Consider the following 18058-nt stretch of genomic DNA (forward strand, 5'->3'; position numbering starts at 1 on the left):
TACCCTGGCTGTTCATATTTACACCCAATGGACATCATTAAAACTGACGAATCAAAGTCTTGCTAATTAAGCTTGTCGAACAGGTATATAAACAAAGAAAATCATCTAGAACGATCGCAAGTGTTGTACACCAACCAAATGCCAGCGGAAACCCAACTTGAAACGCAAGTATTCAATTACAACTTCCACAGAAATTTTTATCAAGTAATCCTCCTCACTTCATGCACCTTGAAAGACTGATTTCCCTTCGGTTCATTAAAACCAACAGCCTGCACCAAATCCGTAAACGTAGTCGACGGCCTCGCAATACGGCTCGGATACGGCTCCGGCCCTAGAAACCGCCTCGACTGCATGAACACCGCAGGCGGCGAATACACCTTGATACTCTCGGTACTAGGCTCGCGCTGTCTAGGCGGCGTCACAGGATCGGGTTGCACAGGGAGCTCTGATGCGGTAGGGAGCGGAGGCACATCCTTATCTTGTCCGGGTACACCAGTCGAGAATAGACTGCGCACCCGAGAGCCAGAACGGTTCATCATTGAACGCATGGACCGGGAACTCATCGAAGAACGCTTGTCGCTCGGGTTCCGGAGGAGGAAGTCTGTGCGGTAGGATGCATCTTCTGAGGCTATGGGGCTTGAGATTCCGAGGACGGCGCCTGAGGAGGATCGGCTGGACCAATTGTGTCCAGTGGATTTGGAGTCTTGATTTATTTCTGCTAGGTGTTTCTTTTCGGCACGGTGGCGGACGCAGGTGGAGATTAAGAGGGCAGCGATGGCGCCGAAGAGGGCTCCTGGGAAGAAGCCTGCTAGTACTGCTTTGCTTGGGAAGGATGGACAGCTGGTGACTGTTGAGTTGGCAGAAGAGGTCGAGTCTGCGTTTAGAGAGGATGCGGAGACGGATGTGGATACTGGCGTGAAGGTTGCGCCATAGGCTGAGAGGTCGGTGGTTGATGAGGCTGTTGAGGTTGAAGTTGTTGAAGTTGCAGTACTTGATGTTGTAGTCGTACTTGTGGTTGTTGAGTTTGTCATGTGGCAGAGGCTGTCATTTTCACAGGTGTATCCAAATGGGCAGCATTTCTTGCCACATGTTGGGAGACTCTCATCGAGTAGTGTCGTCTTGACTGAGGCTTTGGGGTAAGAAGTGGCATTTTGCTCTTGAATATCGCAGGTTATTGGTGATATGTAGTCACAGCTGCTTCCGGATGGGCAGCAGAGGACTGTAGTGTCGTTGTCAAGAACGAGACAGGTTGAGGATGACGGACAACAGAAGTCCGAGGGCACGTTTCCTCCGCATGTGTCGTATGAACTGGGGCATGAATCACTTCTAGGAAGAATCTCAAATTCCTTAAACGCATGTGTTGGTCTCACGGAAGTCATGATGGTCAAGAGAAAGAGAAGAAATGACCCTTTGGCCATCGTGTTAGCAAATGGTCTAGCCATGTTGGCGTTGCGAGCGTGGACTGGAAGTATCGATCTTCCCCAGACTGAAGAGTTCGTCTGACCCGGCTTTTAATAAAAAAATAAACAGTAAATAGAAAGAATGGTGCTGATCCGATATCTGGTTCGAATGCAGGCCAAGAAGCAATAGATCACGAAGAAGAATATTAGATGATGTTGGTAGGGACAGAGGAACGGACAAAGAGATCAACGATAGGCTGGAACTGAAAGAGAATAGAAGATAGGAAATAAATCAGGCGACTTCGTACAAAGAAGAGGCATCGTCAGTGCCCATTCATTTCCCAGTTTCCATATAATCTATTCTGGGCACGCGCCGGGAGCCCAAGCTAAGGCTCTCGAGTTTCATGTTCGACTACATGATCCCAAATATCATAAGTAGTACAGGCGCTAAGCTAGATTATTCTCCTGAAGAATGCACGATGGCCCACCATGGCTGGATCAGAGATGATCGTGGGCGCTTAGAGAAACACCGGTAGAAACAGATGTAGTTGGACGACCGCTGATTGGTTGATAGTGGGGAGATGATATAAGCCACGCTAGTCCTGATGGGGAAGTGCGTCGGGAGGGAAATTCTTCGAGATTTGGGAAAGCTCAATAGATCACGTCCACTCTCCTATCTCACATCATGTTTAGCCGATTTGCCCGGCCCGCTCTGCGCGCGGCTTCCGCCCAGGTAAGATCGGCTAGTTCACATCCTTGGCCGCTTCCCGTCGCGTAGACAGAAACTGATCGCGTTGCTCTCCAGACACCTATCTCCTCCGCCCTCCCACGCTTCCAGACCCGTGCTCTCCATCGCATCCCCCAATTGCAGAACGAAAAGTACTACAAGGAGAATGGTATCCCAGAATTCATGTCGCCGGAGGGTTTTGACTTCGCCTGGACCCAATACCAGAACCTCCTCGTGGACAAACTCAACCTGTTGACACAAGGTCAGTCCAGCTCACCCTGCGGACAATTGAATGGCCTGACGGTTCTTTCAATGGACAAATGAGTGACCGAGTACTGATTGGATTTATTCCGTGAACAGACACCGTTGACGCGGATGCTAAGCCTGGAGAGTTGCTGGTCAAGTACTCCAAGCGCGCGGAGATGGCCTCGGTCTTCAACTACGCCTCCATGGCTCACAACAACCACTTCTTCTTCAACTGCCTGGTCAGTAATACTACCCGCAAATTCGGGCTATCTTGAAATCTAACACCATGCAGTCCCCCCAAAGCACCGAGATCCCCGAGAAGTTCGCCCGGGACATCATCGACACCTGCTCCTCCGTCGAGTCCCTCAAGCTCGACTTCCTGGCCACCGCCAACTCCATGTTCGGTCCCGGCTTCGTTTGGCTCGCCAAGAACCTCGAGCGTGAGGGTATGATGCAGATCTTCTGCACCTACAACGCCGGCTCTCCCTACCCGGCCGCCCACTCCCGGCGCCAACCCGTCGACATGGCCACCCATACCCCCGAAACCCAACTGGGCAATCAGTTCGCCGGTTCTATGGGCGCCCATGCCCAGAACCAGAAGAGCTTAGCCCCCGGTGCTATTGATGTGCAGCCCATTCTGTGCGTGAACACTTGGGAGCACACCTGGATGATGGATTATGGTATTGCCGGCAAGGCCGAGTACCTGGAGCGCTGGTGGGATCGTATTAACTGGGACGTTGTGTTCGACAACTACAACGCTATCAGCTCTATGCGATCGAATCCCTCGATGGCCCAGGCTCGGAGTCTGAGCATGTCTTGAGCGGATAAAATCCCTTTGGTGTTTGGATAATCTGTATTATATACTAACATGTTCTATTTTTTCTTTTCATTTCTAAAATCCTGTCTTGAAATTGTACAGCGGATCTCCATAGAAATTAAATTTGGCACTCATGGGCCTTATCTTTCTATATCTTTCTATACGCCCAAGGCTGTATACACTCTATACATCCATGGATCTGGTACACCTGACTAAAAACACAACTAATATACAAAGCGCCGATCTATTGAGGCCTCTATGGTTATTGGCCTTCGGCATGCTTCTCCTTCATTCGCTTCTCAAACGCCTCAATCATGACACCGGCCATTTGACCCTCCACCGCGCCCATTACAGTAGCATGCAACTGATTCCGGAACTCAAATTCCACCTGCAATTCGACCTTAGTCTGCGGTGATCCACCTTTCACATCAATCGGCGTCAACTCCCACCGCGTAGAGAGATACTCGAAGATCCCCTCACTCGCTCCAGGGAAGAAACTGCTAAGTCCAGATGAGCTGCTGCTTCCAGCGCTGCCTTCGGGCTTCCCAAACTTCGCGCCACTCCGGGCCTCCACAATACCCTTCGCGGGATCGCAGTCCACGAGCGAAGTAAACGTCTCGCTAAGCGGGCCGTACCCAATGGTCAAGAACGCTTGCGTCGGGTACCCCGTTTGCGAATCGCGCGCTGTAACAGTAGATGCGTTGAGGAATGGCAGGAACTCGGAGTATTCTTCGACGGAGGAGATCACTTTGAAGAGGAGGGCGGGTGAGTAGGGAAGTGTGCGGGAGGCCTTTAGGACGCGCTTCGGCGAGTTGTCGCCGTTATTGTTCCCGGTTGGGAGGAACGAGGAGAGAGATGAGAGGTTGAAGCATCGTTTTTGGAGTTTGTATGTGCATGGCGGTGTTGATTGGCGTGAGGAGAGTGAGTGTTCCCTTATGGTTGTGTTGATTGGAAGCGTTGGTCGCAGCGAGGCGCATTGAGGCCGGGCTAGGGTGGTGATTGTGCGATTTTGAAATCGCAGAGCCCGGGTGTGTTGCATGACAGGTAGAGAGGGTGGTTTGTTGTGAGAGGCGTGGGGTTTCCGCGGCGTATCGCTCGAGTTGAAGCTTCCAAGGTTGGTACGAACTGAGAAAAGTTCCCGTTCCGCGGATCGGGATCTGCGGCCGAGGCCGAGCACTTTATATCAGGTTCTGGTTAACCTTTTAAGAGATAAGATTATTGTCATGGCTGGGCAACCAAAATGCTGCATTTATGAGAGACTATAGGACTGGCTCGACGTGTAATATAGCGTACTTATCAGATTACACCTTGTAATCTTATGGTCTTATTATGCTGCCTGGTATATATATATTACAGCAGTCGTCGATCTTCTGCCCACCTGCAGGTTGCTGCGGAGAGACGCATGCAACAGCAACACTTCAGGACTACCTAAAGATTCCTATCAATGTTAGGAGGCAAGGCAAACTCCACGCCGTTGGAATCAATACAAGGCGCCGCAGACCACAGGCTGTCCTGGTTCGCCGTGTCAAACCCATACATTCGGCCGTCATACAGACGCTAAAAGGAGAACATTAGCTTTTCCTATCAATGCCCTACAACAAAGACGTAACATACCCAGTCTAATTGAGCAGGCGTGCTAAGCATATCATCAATCACCCCCAGAGAAGAATATGACGGAGTCTCGGAGATGTTCGTATACATATCGGCCTGCATATCCCCTGGAGAAACCATTGGGTACTGCTGTTGATCGATTGCGGGTACTGGTTGAAAAATATTTTGATCTAGTTGACGAATCAGTAATACAACAGATACCAGAATATGGGCGTTCATACTATTCATTGCATTCATATCCTCCTCGACATTCGATGTGAGACTTTCGACGCTGCGGCCTTGGACTCGGCTAAGCATAATGCTCAATGCGACAAAGGCCCGCTGGGTATCCGTAGACCGCCGTGGAGTCTGCTTGAAAATATTGTGTGTATTCTCCAATAGTAACAAGAGATCCTTGTGCTCCCGTGTCTGCATTCGGGCAGGGTCTCCACTGTCGTTGGCATGCGATAACACTAGACAAAGAACCATAGCGGAGAGCATAAAATCGGTGTTTTGGAGGGAGTTGAGTAGGAATCGCTCAGAATATAACTGGCCACCCGGCAATGACTCGCTCCAGATATCAGCATGATGTCGCAGCGACGCACTGGCAGCATCGATACAGATTCTTCGCGAGTTGGCGTATTTACCATGTGTTTCTTTGATGTACCGACGGTGCAAGACGATGCGAGATTTTTGATAGATCAAATTCAGGTTATATCGCCACAGAATGAGATCTGTTTGATCGCCCATGGACTGAGACATAGGCCGTGCACGGAAGAATGAAGGTAGTTGATCGTGTGCTATATCGAGACGACGATTCATCGCCATGATTTCATCATATGACACTGGTTCCCGGGCGTAGGCCGAGTCGCAAATATGTCCAAATGCTGCCATGAGACGTGATTTAGCTCGTGTGTATGAGCAGGCCGTTCTCTCTTCATCTGGTCGACCAGGCGGTAAATGAACGCAATTTTCGTCAAAGTCAGTGTCCAGTAGATTGGAAGGGATCTCAGAATCACAATAGTAATGCTGTACGACTCGCGGGAGGCCGTTTTGAAAGGAAACAAGAGTGTCGAGCTGACATATCATTGCCCACAAACGCCGGCGCATCTCCCCCTCGAATGCGGATAAGCTGGGGTAGTGACTCGGGTCGCGGTGGTAGCCCATGTGCAGCGCAAGCCGAATGGTAATTCCAAGGAGATATGACATCCCAATCTGAGTATCCTGAGTGCGAAGAAATTCAGAAAGTGAATAGAGGAAGACTGCCTCGGGCTTGTATTTGCCAGGAACTAAGTAGTTCGACTCGACAAGACATTGTGAAGCCTTTCTTCGGAAAACATCCCACATGCTCATCGGGTCCACTTGGCTGATTGGAAATGGCTCTTCACTGCGATTAAGTAGAGAGATAGACAAGGCCATTATCGCATATAACAATGCAATCCAAGTATATGACATGCCCAGGGGATTGTTCCAAAATTGCTCATATTCCTTGCGGAATGTTGGGACATGAATGACAACTGATTTACGTACCCATATCAGAATACATTCGTCCACCTACAAGCCTTTTGACATACCTATTGATGGTTCATATGTTTTCAGGAAGCGAGCGATTAATCGATCGGCAACCGATCGCGCCGGAATGTCGGCTAGAATTTCTTGCTTGGTGACTTTTCTTGCCATGCCAAGCAGAAGAACTGGTGAAGAATCACTATATGGGTCTTCTTCCGTCGCATCATTGTCAGAATTGTCCTCTTGTTCGTCCAAGTATTCTTTCACTCCATTGATCTGGACAGCCAAGTCAGCCCTCTCCCCATCATCTAAGCACGGTCGCGATACAAACCTCCTCTAGAATAGCACGCCAATTTGCACTATCAATATAACTGGTTCCCTCGTCACTAACAACCAAAGTTCCTGTGTCGCGAGGTGACGACTTGGTGTCACGGTCATTGGCTGAAGGTGGCGTATCGTAGCCCGGGCTATCTTGCGTTAGTCCAGTATTGAAATCAGTAATCTGATCGCCTGGCTTCTGCTTTTGGGCCAGCGACATGACAAGATTTTCTAAATGCTGCAGTCGGTCCTGCACAAGTGTTGGACTGGAACGCTCGTGCTGTGCCTTTGCTCGAGGCCCGCGACCGACATAAGTACATAATGCCGCTTCGCCACGCTTCATACAGTTAGTGCATGGGTAAGTGCGGCAGCATTTCAACCTGCGATCTGATTAGTATGTGTATGTCCTATTACCGTGCACCTGGAGATAATACTTTCGGATTCGGCATGCTGTGCATGAAAGCTGGACCCGCGTTCGCTTCTTAGGTACCTCGGTCTCCGCAGTGAGCGGGTCCGGGTTATTGGCAGGCTCGGACATGGGCAATGTACGGGCCTAATAGTATTATGCGGAGAAGCAGGCAGATATCGTAGACAATCGGGCCTAATGCCGATATGCAAGGTATTCAGTGTCCACTTTGTGGTCCGGCGTTGGAGGGGTAGGCAAAATGGAGGAATGAACCCGCAATCCTCGGACTCCGCCTTCTATCTCCGTTGAATCTCTTTGAATATAAAGAACTAAGAATGCGGGACGTCAAACACCCAGCTCACTGTCGTATTTATATGACATAGAATGTTCTCGCTATTTTAAGCGGAGTAGTTCATCCAATCATTAAAAAGCAGATCAAGGGGCATGCTCCCCGTGAAATCCTGAGAAACTTGGTTAATAAGCATGCGCAGATTTGGGTCCGTGGTATCATCGTTGAAAGCGAATTGATTTTCCCCAGGGATCATGAAATCATTTTCACTCGGCAGTTCAGCAAAGCTTTGCGTATGATTGGGCACATCAATCCGTGAGGCATCAAAGCCTGCCCCGTTCGAAAGGTCGTATGAATATTGATTCATCTCCAAATCCGGTACTGGAGACTGGATTTGACTGCAAATACGATCGAGCATTTCCATGTAACGAGCTGCGGACTTATTCTTAATAGCTAGCATTCGAAGACAATTTCGTGATTGAAAGACTGAGTGGTGCAGCTCCGATGACTCTGGCTGGATTTGAGAGTTTTTGTCAAGAAGACCAGCCGTAAGGACTAATGTGGCCTGCAGCAAAAAGTACGTGGCGTACCATGCTAGACTTTGATGCAAATTGCTTTCATGAATCGTGCAGAAGGTAGCAATGTTGTGGATGCTATCCATGGCGACGTTTAAGCACCTCACGTCAGCATTAACCTTCGTTGGGAGGAAGCTGTGGTGTCTTTGACTACCACGCCAGAGTAGGATTCGTAAATTTTGTTCCTTCCACAAGATAACAGCCCGTGGCCCGCGAAACCAAGAGGGAACGTCCATTGAAGTGAAATAGCTTGGCAAGCTCTTGTACCAGCGGAAAAGATCGCGCTCCATCGACTCAGCCAGTCTGTACTCAATTCGAGACCCAGCAGTCTTGGCCAGAAGGTACTCATGATAAGTGGAATCAGCAAGCTTGGCTAGCTGGGCCTGGGCGATGATTGCAGAGTATGTTGTTGGATAGTCAACCTCCGACGGGACCTGTGATGTTAATGAGATGGCCTTTCCAATCAATGTCAGTATCGAATGATGTCAATTCGACCAGAAGGATCACTCTAAATACCTTGTCATCAACGTTACGTGGAAGTCGAATATCAATGAAGCCATCCACAATCGTAGGTGGGCGACCGGTCGTGATATTGAATCCACTCTCAAAGCAGTATATAGTCCAGAAGAGTTGCCGCCGCCTCTCATGCCCAATGGTATCCTCTACTCCAGTAGGCTCCCGGTGCAAACCCAGCCCAATCGCCATCCTATACGCAAGACCAATGAAGTTGTAGCCGGTGTTTGTTCGATCCCTTTTCTGGAGATAATTTCCCATGAGCAAGAATGCTTGCACCGTCTCCACTGTTCCAGATTCAAGCATCTGTAACGAGAGGCTGGATCGTGCCGCCGTATAGAACTTTGATTGCACGTGTTCCGATTCATTGCTCAATGCCCAATGACCAATGGCAAGGGCCATGTAGTACGTGACCCGCCAGGGTGAGCTTGGCGGGGTTTGTTGTTGGCTTGCCGTGACCCTATCGCGGAATGTTTTCTCATGCAGAACGGGGAAGTAGCTGTTGTAAAGTTGAAAATAAGCATCAATAAGATGGTTAGTAGCATGGCTATTAACCAAATTTGAAGACTCAGGTGGTGGAATTCCCGGTCGGTAAAGTGTTCTATGAGATTTGCGTCGCCCTCTTTGCCTTGTCCTGTTTATAATTGTGGGATCTATTTCTTCCAAAAGTCGTGAGCCGGAACTACTTCCTGAATAAAGAGGTTAGTCAGAATAAAGATTGTCATGTTCCGCGAGTCTGTGCCCACATACCCAAGTAGCCCGAATCATTTGTTGAGAGGGTAGCCATCCCATCAGTAGTGATGGCTTTATCTCCGTCTGGCGACGCTCCATCCGGTGACAATGACCCTTCATGCCATTCGTAGTTACTAGAAGCGAGCTCTATACTTCCGTCCAAAGTAGGCGAGTCTGCAACGTCTTGTTCGGAGCCTAGCTGTTCCAAAGCAGATTTGACGTCAAGGTCTGGGTTTAGCGAGTGCAAGAGCGATCGGAGCTGAGTACACCGACGTTCAGCCAAGTCTAGGTTTTTCCTAGTCAATGGAGTTCGATCCGGAGGACTCTCGAAGCTGCATGTTTTTCCCTTTCTGGTGCAGTAGGAACACGGTCCGGTTTCACTCCCTGGTCGGAAACACCGAGTTTTCCTCCTCTGACAATTGATGCATGCTCGTAGTGCCGATTGATTCAATGGTTTCCTCGGATCCTTTGGCATATTGAAAGATAACATGAATTGCAGTCTTCGTGCATGGATAGTAGACTGCCTCTCCGCACGTCATGGAGGTGAAAGTGGGAGTGTCGGAGCGCAGTCGACCGACGGGAAGTACCCGAAGCATATAGATCACGTTGATAACAAAAAAAAAATTGTTTATTATTCATGAGGAAGTAAAGAAGTAGCAAAGGCAAGCACTCCAGGGCTGTTCAAAGCGTCAGTCTCAAGGAGCCACACATCTAGGGGAGTCAGACTTTCTATCGTTGTGAAGGGAAATGTTGTCATTCGAATACCGGGGGTACTCGCAGTCGTTAAATTAAGATTTCAGTATTCTAAGTTCCAAATGATATATATCTAGCTATTGTTTAAAGTACAGTGGCGCCCCCATCAACAACAATATCGGAACCGTTTATATATGTGCCAGCACTGCTGGCAAGTAGAACAATCGTTCCTGTCAACTCTGACGGACTTCCCATTCTACCACTGGGGTTTCGCTCAGCCCAAATCCGCCGGTGCTCAGCAATGCCATCGCCTTCATTTAAGATTGTGTCCATATACCCCGGGCTAACAGTATTGGTACGGATACCATACCTAGCCCATTCAGCAGCCAGACAGCTTTTGAGCATCAGAAGTGCCGACTTGCTAACGTTGTATGCAACCTGAGGCTGGGGATAGTTGACTCGATGCGCGGAAATCGATGCCACGAATGTAATCGAGCCACCCGTTCCTTGCTTTACCATGTGCCGAGCTGCCGCCTGAGCACAAATGAATGAGCCCGTGGTGTTGATGTCAAGAATTCTTCGCCACTGCGCGATAGGCATTTCAAGACTGTCAACACATCCTACCACGCCAACGAATGAGACCAGTGTATCGATAGATCCGAGCTGCTTGGCGGTCTCCTCCATCGCAATGCGAACGGCTTCTTCATCGGTGACATCGACCTTCTGAGTGCCGATCTTAGCATTTGGAAATTTTGACTGCATTTGGGCGATTTCTTTCTGCGAGTTGGCCGGGTTGATATCGAATATCATGAGGCCTTCCAGGCCATGTTCGAGGAGGGCATCACAGGACCGAAGTCCTAGGGTACCAGCACCTCCGGTAACAACTGCGTTGCCTCGGACAGAAAAGCGCTTTTGTGCCCCGACTGAAGGATCACTCTCTATTTGGACCTTAGGGGCAGCTGTCATCGATAAGGGACTGCCGTCGCTGAATACCATCGAGGGGACAATACGGGAGGTGAGAGCCTCCCGCTCGGTGATCTCGTTTGAAGATGCCATGATGTTGTGCGGAAGGAGGTAGTTGTGAGATAGGAAACTGGAAGTGCGGGGAAAAGTTGGGGAGAGCTGCGGAGAACTGAAAAGTCGACTGCGTCCAGAGAAGCCAGCCAGGAAGGTAAAGCCGGTTCAACTAAATGCTTGAGGGAACAAAACAGCTCTAGCTTTACTCTGCCTGTGTTGTATTGTATCTTCACCGGAGTACTGTTTTCCTGGTCACGCTGGGTGACTGGCTGCTTCTTGAATCATGCTACATACATCGGCGTCATCCCGACCCCGGATACTTGGATACTCCACTTTCGTCGGTTCACTGTAGCCCGACGATCCCTACTCAGTACCTGAGAGATGGTATCTGGAAAATTACAACGGCGGATGTATCTTTGAGTCATCTAGTGCAACATGCAGTGTAAAACACTGGCTCTCATGGGCTTTCTGATATGGTGAGACTCTAGTTGCTGAATAAAACCGGCCGCTCGAGAAATCTCCATACTTTTTTGTTGTTCCGTAAGTATGAAACGTAAATATATTCCTATGTCTAGCTATGACTAGCTGTAAAAAGGCAGAGATGGTCATGGTCGATTGTCGGCAGATTCTGCTCCGACGCGCCTTCTTTGTTTGACGTATGCGCTATAATAACCTTCCCCGGATTTTGATGTCGGGGAAGCACCCGACGAGCCCCATATGGTAATCTTGATAGTCCTTTCACATTTCCGCCAATACTTTAGGATTGAATTCATCAATAACTTCATTTGTTTTATGGTACTGTTAGACCTACTCGTGAGAGAGCTACTACAAGAATGGTGTCTGCTACAACATCAGAAGCTGCGGGGGCAACGACCATCCCTCATGGCGAGACTGGTAAGTATTATCATGAACTTTTCACTGGATGGGAGTTCGTTCTAAAGTCATAATACTCAAGGCATTCGGGGACTCTTGCGTCAGCCCTACATCTTGTTTATGGCGGTCTTTGCTAGCATTGGTGGGATGCTGTTTGGGTAAGAGCAATCAACAGCTAGGTGTACAGAATCCTACTAAACAGCCTTTCAGTTACGACCAGGGGGTGATTAGTGGTGTTCTAGTGATGAACAATTTTGTAAGTGACTGAAATTCCGCATTTCATCAGTGCAACCCACCTAACCTTCCATCTTCAGGGTAAACAATTTCCCCTTCTCGCCTCAAATTCAACACTACAAGGATGGATGGTAGCTGTCCTTACCCTTGGAGCTATGGTTGGTGCACTGGCAAATGGTCCCATTGCCGACCGTCTCTCACGACGATGGTCCATTCTTCTCGCCAATGGTATATTCCTTGTCGGTTCGATCATCCAAGCTGCCGCCAAAAACATCGCCATGATTTTTGTCGGTCGTTTTATCGCTGGTCTGGCCATTGGTGGGCTGTCCATGGTGATCCCACTGTATATCAGCGAGCTGGCACCGACGAACGTTCGAGGTAGCTTGGTCTCGTTGCAACAACTCAGTATTACTTTTGGTATCATGATTGCTTTCTGGATTGACTACGGAACACAACACATTGGAGGAACGGGGGACAATCAGTCTCCAATTGCTTGGAGGCTCCCCCTTGCCTTGCAGTGTATTCCTTCTTTGGTCCTTTCGGTGGGTACACTCTTCTTGCCATATAGCCCCCGGTGGCTGCTTTTGAAAGGTGAGTTTCCCTATCCAGGTGTCTCATTCACACAGCGATTATTACAATCGTTGTTAACCAGCCTGTACGCAGATCGCGAAGAGGAGGCAGAGGCAACATTGCTTCGCATTCGTCGTGTCCCGGATACAGACCCCTGCATCAGACTTGAGCTCCTCGAAATCAAAGCAGCAGTGCAATTCGATCGCGAGACAGCCTCAGTCCTCTATCCCCATGCGACAACGCCCCTCCAGGTAACGATAGAGAGATACAAATCTCTCATAACGGTCCGACATCTCAATCGCCGTTTGCTTATCGCATGCTTGATGCAATTCATCCAACAATTTACCGGTATCAATGCTATTATCTACTACGCACCCACAATCTTCAAGAATATCGGCATGACCGGTGAGTCAGTTGACCTCCTTGCAACTGGTGTGGTAGGAATAATCGATTTTGTCTTTACAATCCCTGCCATCTTGTTCATGGACCAATGGGGTCGCAAGAAAGTGTTGATCGTCGGTGGTATCGGAATGTCCATCTCTCAAATTCTCGTTGCAACAATATATGCGGTATACAACGGGTCTTGGGAGAGTCATCCGGCTGCTGGATGGGCATGTGCTGCATTCGTGTGGGCCTACATTGCAAATTTTGCCTTCAGTATCGGTTGTGTCAATTGGATTATTCCATCTGAGATCTTTCCTCCGGGTGTTCGATCACAGGCCGTGGGACTGGCAATCGGCACTAATTGGCTGAGCAATGTGAGTATTGTATACGAAATTCATGATTACAATACTAAAGAATACTTAGTTCATTGTAGCATTGATCTATCCAAGGATGCTTGCAGCCATCAAGTATGGCACTTTCTATTTCTTTCTTGGTGGGGCTTACCTCCTTTGTATTGCGCATTTTCAATGGATGAAAAACTTACTTGCAAATGTAGCATTTTGTCTCTTCCTCATTGGCTGGGTATATTTCTTCGTCCCGGAGACACGGGGCGTTGGTATCGAGGAGATGGATAAGCTCTTCGGGGGAAACCAAGGAGAAGTTGATATGATAAGAATGGCAAATATCAGACGACGAGTTGGTATTACACCCGATGGCCCCGAAGACTCCGATGTCAAGGACCTCGATATTGGCATTTCGCAGATCGAGCATGTCTGAGGTACAAGGCATGGTTGGACTATAGTTGGAACCTATAGATTAGTTCTCGATTGTATCTGTGTTGTATGCAGGCTATTCCCTTGAGGCTTGTCAGGCATAACTTGAACAAAGCGTGGACCAAGGGTGTACTTAAGCAAGTCGGCGGACTAGCTTTGTCAGTAAAACACCTCTTTCTTTTTACAACTCCTGGCCACAAATATACAGCTGACTAGCCTGCCTCGTTTATGGACTAGACCTCCACAAAGCCTAACTTAGGCCGAAGGTCTCGAAAACCCAACCCGGACCCAGGACCCAAAGTTAGGCCCGTATTCTGTTTCTTTTCAAGTGCTCACAAAAAAAAGTTTGGCTTAAAATAGACCAAGGTTTGGGTAAAATTAAGTCATCCAATGTAAGTAGCTTTAGTCCTCTGAGTCTTTCATTTCGAAGGACATCATACGGTTTGGAGGACGTGAAAGTTTCAGCCAAAGCTCATTCTCCGAATCATCATCATCAATATACAAGAGGCCAGTATCCGCACTACCACCGTAGATTCCGCTGTATTCCCAGCATTCATCTTGAAATGCTATACAGTAAACTTATAAGCCAGTACCTGGAGTGGGCTATATAGTATGTGACATTCACTGCCACAGAGGACCTTTGAACCATAGTAGTTGGGTACTTCCACCTGATTGACACATGTAAAGAAGCTACTCATTCAAATTTCCTTGTGAAATGGTGAATATTGAAATCAATAATTTGTCTATGGGGGTTTCAAATTGGATTTGTAGGTATTTCCCTATATTAAGGCAAAACGTAACCTCCATCGATAAGCACATCACTGCCTGTCATATAGGTGGAGGCATCACTAGCAAGATATAGGTACAAACCCTTGATTTCTTTAGTGTGACCCTGTCGCCCCAAGGCTGACATTCGATATGCCTCATTGATAGCAAATCCACTAGCACCCATCTTAGTGTCGAAGAAGCCCGGCGAAACAATGTTCACTCGAGCAAACTCGCGCCACTCACGGGCAAGTGATTTGCCGAAGTGAGTGACATATGCCTTGGTGGCATTGTAAACAGGCTGGTCGGTGGGCACGTTGACAATGTGTCCACTCATGCTTGATGTGATGATCAGATTGCCGAAGCCTTGCTTCTGAAATACTTCACCGGCATACTTTGCGCAATACACAATACCATCGACTAGGGGGTAGATTAGTAATTGATTCAGAATAATGGCTAAGGGTGTTCTTACCATTAACAGACATTTGTTTGCGATATTCCTCGAGGGTCTGCTCCAGGATGGGCTTTGAGATAGCCATGCCTATGCAGCGTCAGTGAGTAGGCATTCGGATGGAGATGTTCCTGCAACAAACCTGCATTGGCAACAAAAACATCCATTTTGCCAAAGTCTTGCACTACCTTGGCAATGGTTTCTTGGACTTCGGTGGAGACAGAGACTATATTCACAATAAGCGTCTATTTCTTTAGTGCGTGGACTCTAATGACTAACCATCAACTTTGTAAGCAGCTGTTTTCACATTATGCGAAGCCCCCAAGTCCTTCGCTTTTTCAATTGCAACATCATTTCTACCAATGATTAGTTCGCATAATCCAATCATGTCCGCACGCCCATCACTCACGAGTTATACCAGAATGCGACATGACCGCCAGCCTCAGCAATGGCCTCCGCTACGGCATATCCAATCCCATCTGCTGCACCAGTGACAACAACCACCTTTCCATCCATACGAAGTTGCTCAAGGACATTAGAAGGGGTGTTGGGGAACGGGCGGGGAAATCCCTCGCGGTTGACACCACAATCATCAAAGTTCATAGACATGTCTGCGGTTTGTGCGAAGTTATGTACTTCTGTAAGTCGTTTTCAGAAAGTGCTAGTTGCTGTTTAATAGCTGAGTACCGACCCACCTGAAGTCGGGCAACAAGACTCCGCACCATCATCATCGGTGCGCTCTCGTCCGATGCATCGGAGTTCAGCCGGGAACCCCAGTTTTAGGTGCGGGTAATTAATCTGCGGGGCCGTGGGGCCCTGAACCTATTTTAACCGACTTGTCGATTGGTTAATTGACACGTTCTTCGAATTCTGGTATGACCACCTGGATACATGACTTTCTGCAATTGGAATACTGTTTGCTCATCGATTTCAATTATTCTGTATGTAAGGCTTAAATTACATAGAGCTAGGGGCCTTTCATGAGCCCTTTGACTGGCAAGGACTTTCTCCAAGATGCACCACAAACCAAAACCAGAATACAACCTGTGAAGATGGTAGCCATGATTATTGCTTCAATTCCATACCCTAGTCCATACCCAAGGCGATCTGTTAGCTCGGGACTCCAGAACGGTACCGTGAAGGAAATAATCTGGCGAATAGCATTGATGAGTTGAAGCACAGAACCCGAATGAGAAGACAGACAGTCAACACAATAAGTCTTCAGTGGGGTTGTGACCAGTTGCAAACCAAAGTTTGCGACTCCGAACCCAATGCATGGCCCGATCCAATGGGTATGGTTTTGCAGTGACAAGCCGAAAATCAAGATGCCAGCAACTGCCATCACAGCCCCAGGAAGACCAACTATGAGACGGTGCTCGAGAGATTCTGGCTTGTTGCTGGTGGTGACAGCAGCACGCCGTCGCTCCCTCTTCATAATCCAATCGCTCCCCGGACCTGCCAGCTGCTCACCAATCACAGCACCAATCAAAGGCCCAAAGAAGAACAGCCCTTGGGCGACCGCACCGAATCCATATTCCTTTTCGAGGGCAATGGGCACAATAGTAGCGAGCCCCACAGAGACAATGGCGAATGTCACACCATATGCAAATGCAACCAGAACAATATGTGGCGCTTGGAGAATCAAAAATGGCTCCAAGGCATATTGTAGTTGAAACCGAGCACGTCCATTTTTCCGGTGGCTGTATGACGTTTCAGGACATGTTAGGATGAAACATATTGCCTGAACAGCATTCATGATTGCAGTCAGCCACATCACCCACTGCCACCCAGCATACCGAACGACGGGTCCGCCAATCACTCCACCGAGCGGTGCCCCGATCGAGACCATTTGTGCCCAGATTCCATTCTTCTGCCCTCGCTGCTCTGCACTGAAAAGATCCACCACGATGACACCAGGTAGGACAAAGCCCGCTGAGATACCGAATGACTGAAACACACGTGCTGTCATGAGGCCGCCATACGTCTTCGCGAAACCTCCACCAAGAGCAGCGAAACAAGATAAGAACATGCTCGTAATTAAAGTTGGTCTGCGCCCATAGGCATTCATGCAGACAATCCAGAAGAATGGTGCCAGTCCAAGAAAGAGGACATGGACTGCCACAAGGTATGTTGCTGTTTGGGAGGTGATCCCCAATTCTTGTGCGACGTCATTGATCCCTGGGATTAGGATAGAGCTTGTGAAACCGGGACAGACAGCGAAGAAGCTGCATTGAATCAATATAACGTGTTTGCGAAGCCAAGACCATTGCTAGAGATAAGACCGTTAGTACTCATGCATCTACTATCGGCGAAAGACGCACCAGAGGAGAATCTTTTTGGTCTTCCTCCGGGCCAGAAGAGATATCGTTCTGTTGTGTAGCCTCTAGCTTCGTTTCCCCGCCACTCATGACGAAACCAAGGACCTCATAGGGTCCAGTCAAATTGTGCAGGTGTGTTAGTAGATGGAGGATGGAGGAAGCAAGGCGGAAAGGGATAGAAACAAAGCAAATATAGTCGATCTGCAGATCTGCGGGGGAAGCTGGGAAGGATTAGCGGAACGCAGTTTATAGAATTCCGCACTTCGTCATTTCGACTGCAGGTTCCACTTGGCCTGAACTGAAGCTCAGACCATGTAAATCTGGGGTCCCAACTATGATGCATACTAGGCAATCATTTATGGTGATCTCCAGGGCTGATGCCCGGATTCACGTATTGACTTGCGGGCCTTGGCGAAGCTTAAATCCAACCATGGGCTGCATCCCGAACTGACAAACAGTCACACTAAAAGCAAACTTATGGAACTTGCCGGTTTGCAATGGGGCGTTCTTTCAAAGGAAGTGAATGGCTCGTGCTTTGTTTTCTTTCATAAAAGAGTATTCTCCTTCTCTTCTTTTCCTTCTCTCCTTCTCTCCTCGCGCACCCTCCGGACTCCGCACTTTCCTGCTCTTGAATTCTAACGGTTACCTGATTTTATGAGCAGATTCCCAACTTCAGTTTCTCGTTTGCCGAGTTATGAGGTGATGGCAGCATGGGGGAGTTACATGAATGAGGGATTGTCTGTGTGGTCACGAAGACTGGAGGTGTTTGTTTCCGAATGATGACATCTACACATACACACTTTCTCTGAGTTTGTCCTGAGGTTCTGGAGTCTGGGTTCTGGGTTCGCCCTGGAACTT

The 18058-nt window shown here is 48.5% G+C and overlaps 9 protein-coding genes across 9 annotated transcripts; 2 read left to right on the forward strand and 7 right to left on the reverse strand.

Moving 5' to 3' along the window:
• Positions 1-200: 200 nt before the first annotated feature.
• On the reverse strand, positions 201-1442 carry N7503_009761 (uncharacterized protein; the record flags this gene model as incomplete). The annotated part of the gene is made up of 1 exon (XM_057069307.1): positions 201-1442. One exon carries the CDS (start codon positions 1440-1442, stop codon positions 201-203), a length of 1242 nt encoding a protein of 413 aa, XP_056915918.1.
• A 643-nt stretch (positions 1443-2085) lies between these two features.
• Positions 2086-3193, forward strand: sod4 (mitochondrial 37S ribosomal protein mS42; the record flags this gene model as incomplete). Its single annotated transcript, XM_057069308.1, has 4 exons — positions 2086-2133; positions 2206-2389; positions 2488-2612; positions 2666-3193. The coding sequence occupies 4 exons, from the start codon at positions 2086-2088 to the stop codon at positions 3191-3193; spliced, it is 885 nt and encodes a 294-aa protein (XP_056915919.1).
• Positions 3194-3452: 259 nt separating this feature from the next.
• Positions 3453-4229, reverse strand: N7503_009763 (ubiquinone-binding COQ10-like protein; the record flags this gene model as incomplete). Its single annotated transcript, XM_057069309.1, has 1 exon — positions 3453-4229. One exon carries the CDS (start codon positions 4227-4229, stop codon positions 3453-3455), a length of 777 nt encoding a protein of 258 aa, XP_056915920.1.
• A 389-nt stretch (positions 4230-4618) lies between these two features.
• Positions 4619-6950, reverse strand: N7503_009764 (putative C6 transcription factor; the record flags this gene model as incomplete). Its single annotated transcript, XM_057069310.1, has 5 exons — positions 4619-4747; positions 4805-4971; positions 5023-6297; positions 6355-6565; positions 6621-6950. 5 exons carry the CDS (start codon positions 6948-6950, stop codon positions 4619-4621), a joined length of 2112 nt encoding a protein of 703 aa, XP_056915921.1.
• Positions 6951-7411: 461 nt separating this feature from the next.
• N7503_009765 (Zn(II)2Cys6 transcription factor) lies at positions 7412-9597 on the reverse strand (the record flags this gene model as incomplete). Its single annotated transcript, XM_057069311.1, has 4 exons — positions 7412-8311; positions 8394-8889; positions 8946-9024; positions 9141-9597. The coding sequence occupies 4 exons, from the start codon at positions 9595-9597 to the stop codon at positions 7412-7414; spliced, it is 1932 nt and encodes a 643-aa protein (XP_056915922.1).
• A 362-nt stretch (positions 9598-9959) lies between these two features.
• N7503_009766 (oxidoreductase, short chain dehydrogenase/reductase family) lies at positions 9960-10871 on the reverse strand (the record flags this gene model as incomplete). The annotated part of the gene is made up of 1 exon (XM_057069312.1): positions 9960-10871. One exon carries the CDS (start codon positions 10869-10871, stop codon positions 9960-9962), a length of 912 nt encoding a protein of 303 aa, XP_056915923.1.
• Positions 10872-11665: 794 nt separating this feature from the next.
• N7503_009767 (sugar porter family MFS transporter) lies at positions 11666-13670 on the forward strand (the record flags this gene model as incomplete). Its single annotated transcript, XM_057069313.1, has 6 exons — positions 11666-11726; positions 11788-11863; positions 11916-11961; positions 12020-12530; positions 12603-13267; positions 13317-13670. The coding sequence occupies 6 exons, from the start codon at positions 11666-11668 to the stop codon at positions 13668-13670; spliced, it is 1713 nt and encodes a 570-aa protein (XP_056915924.1).
• Positions 13671-14450: 780 nt separating this feature from the next.
• On the reverse strand, positions 14451-15491 carry N7503_009768 (uncharacterized protein; the record flags this gene model as incomplete). Its single annotated transcript, XM_057069314.1, has 5 exons — positions 14451-14851; positions 14904-14972; positions 15025-15108; positions 15162-15238; positions 15292-15491. The coding sequence occupies 5 exons, from the start codon at positions 15489-15491 to the stop codon at positions 14451-14453; spliced, it is 831 nt and encodes a 276-aa protein (XP_056915925.1).
• Positions 15492-15849: 358 nt separating this feature from the next.
• N7503_009769 (uncharacterized protein) lies at positions 15850-17290 on the reverse strand (the record flags this gene model as incomplete). Its single annotated transcript, XM_057069315.1, has 2 exons — positions 15850-17151; positions 17204-17290. 2 exons carry the CDS (start codon positions 17288-17290, stop codon positions 15850-15852), a joined length of 1389 nt encoding a protein of 462 aa, XP_056915926.1.
• Positions 17291-18058: the final 768 nt, after the last annotated feature.

The sequence above is a fragment of the Penicillium pulvis genome, assembly GCF_028828015.1.
Source record: "Penicillium pulvis strain IBT 33274 chromosome Unknown scaffold_8_segment0_segment0, whole genome shotgun sequence".
Taxonomy (NCBI): Eukaryota; Fungi; Ascomycota; class Eurotiomycetes; order Eurotiales; family Aspergillaceae; genus Penicillium; species Penicillium pulvis.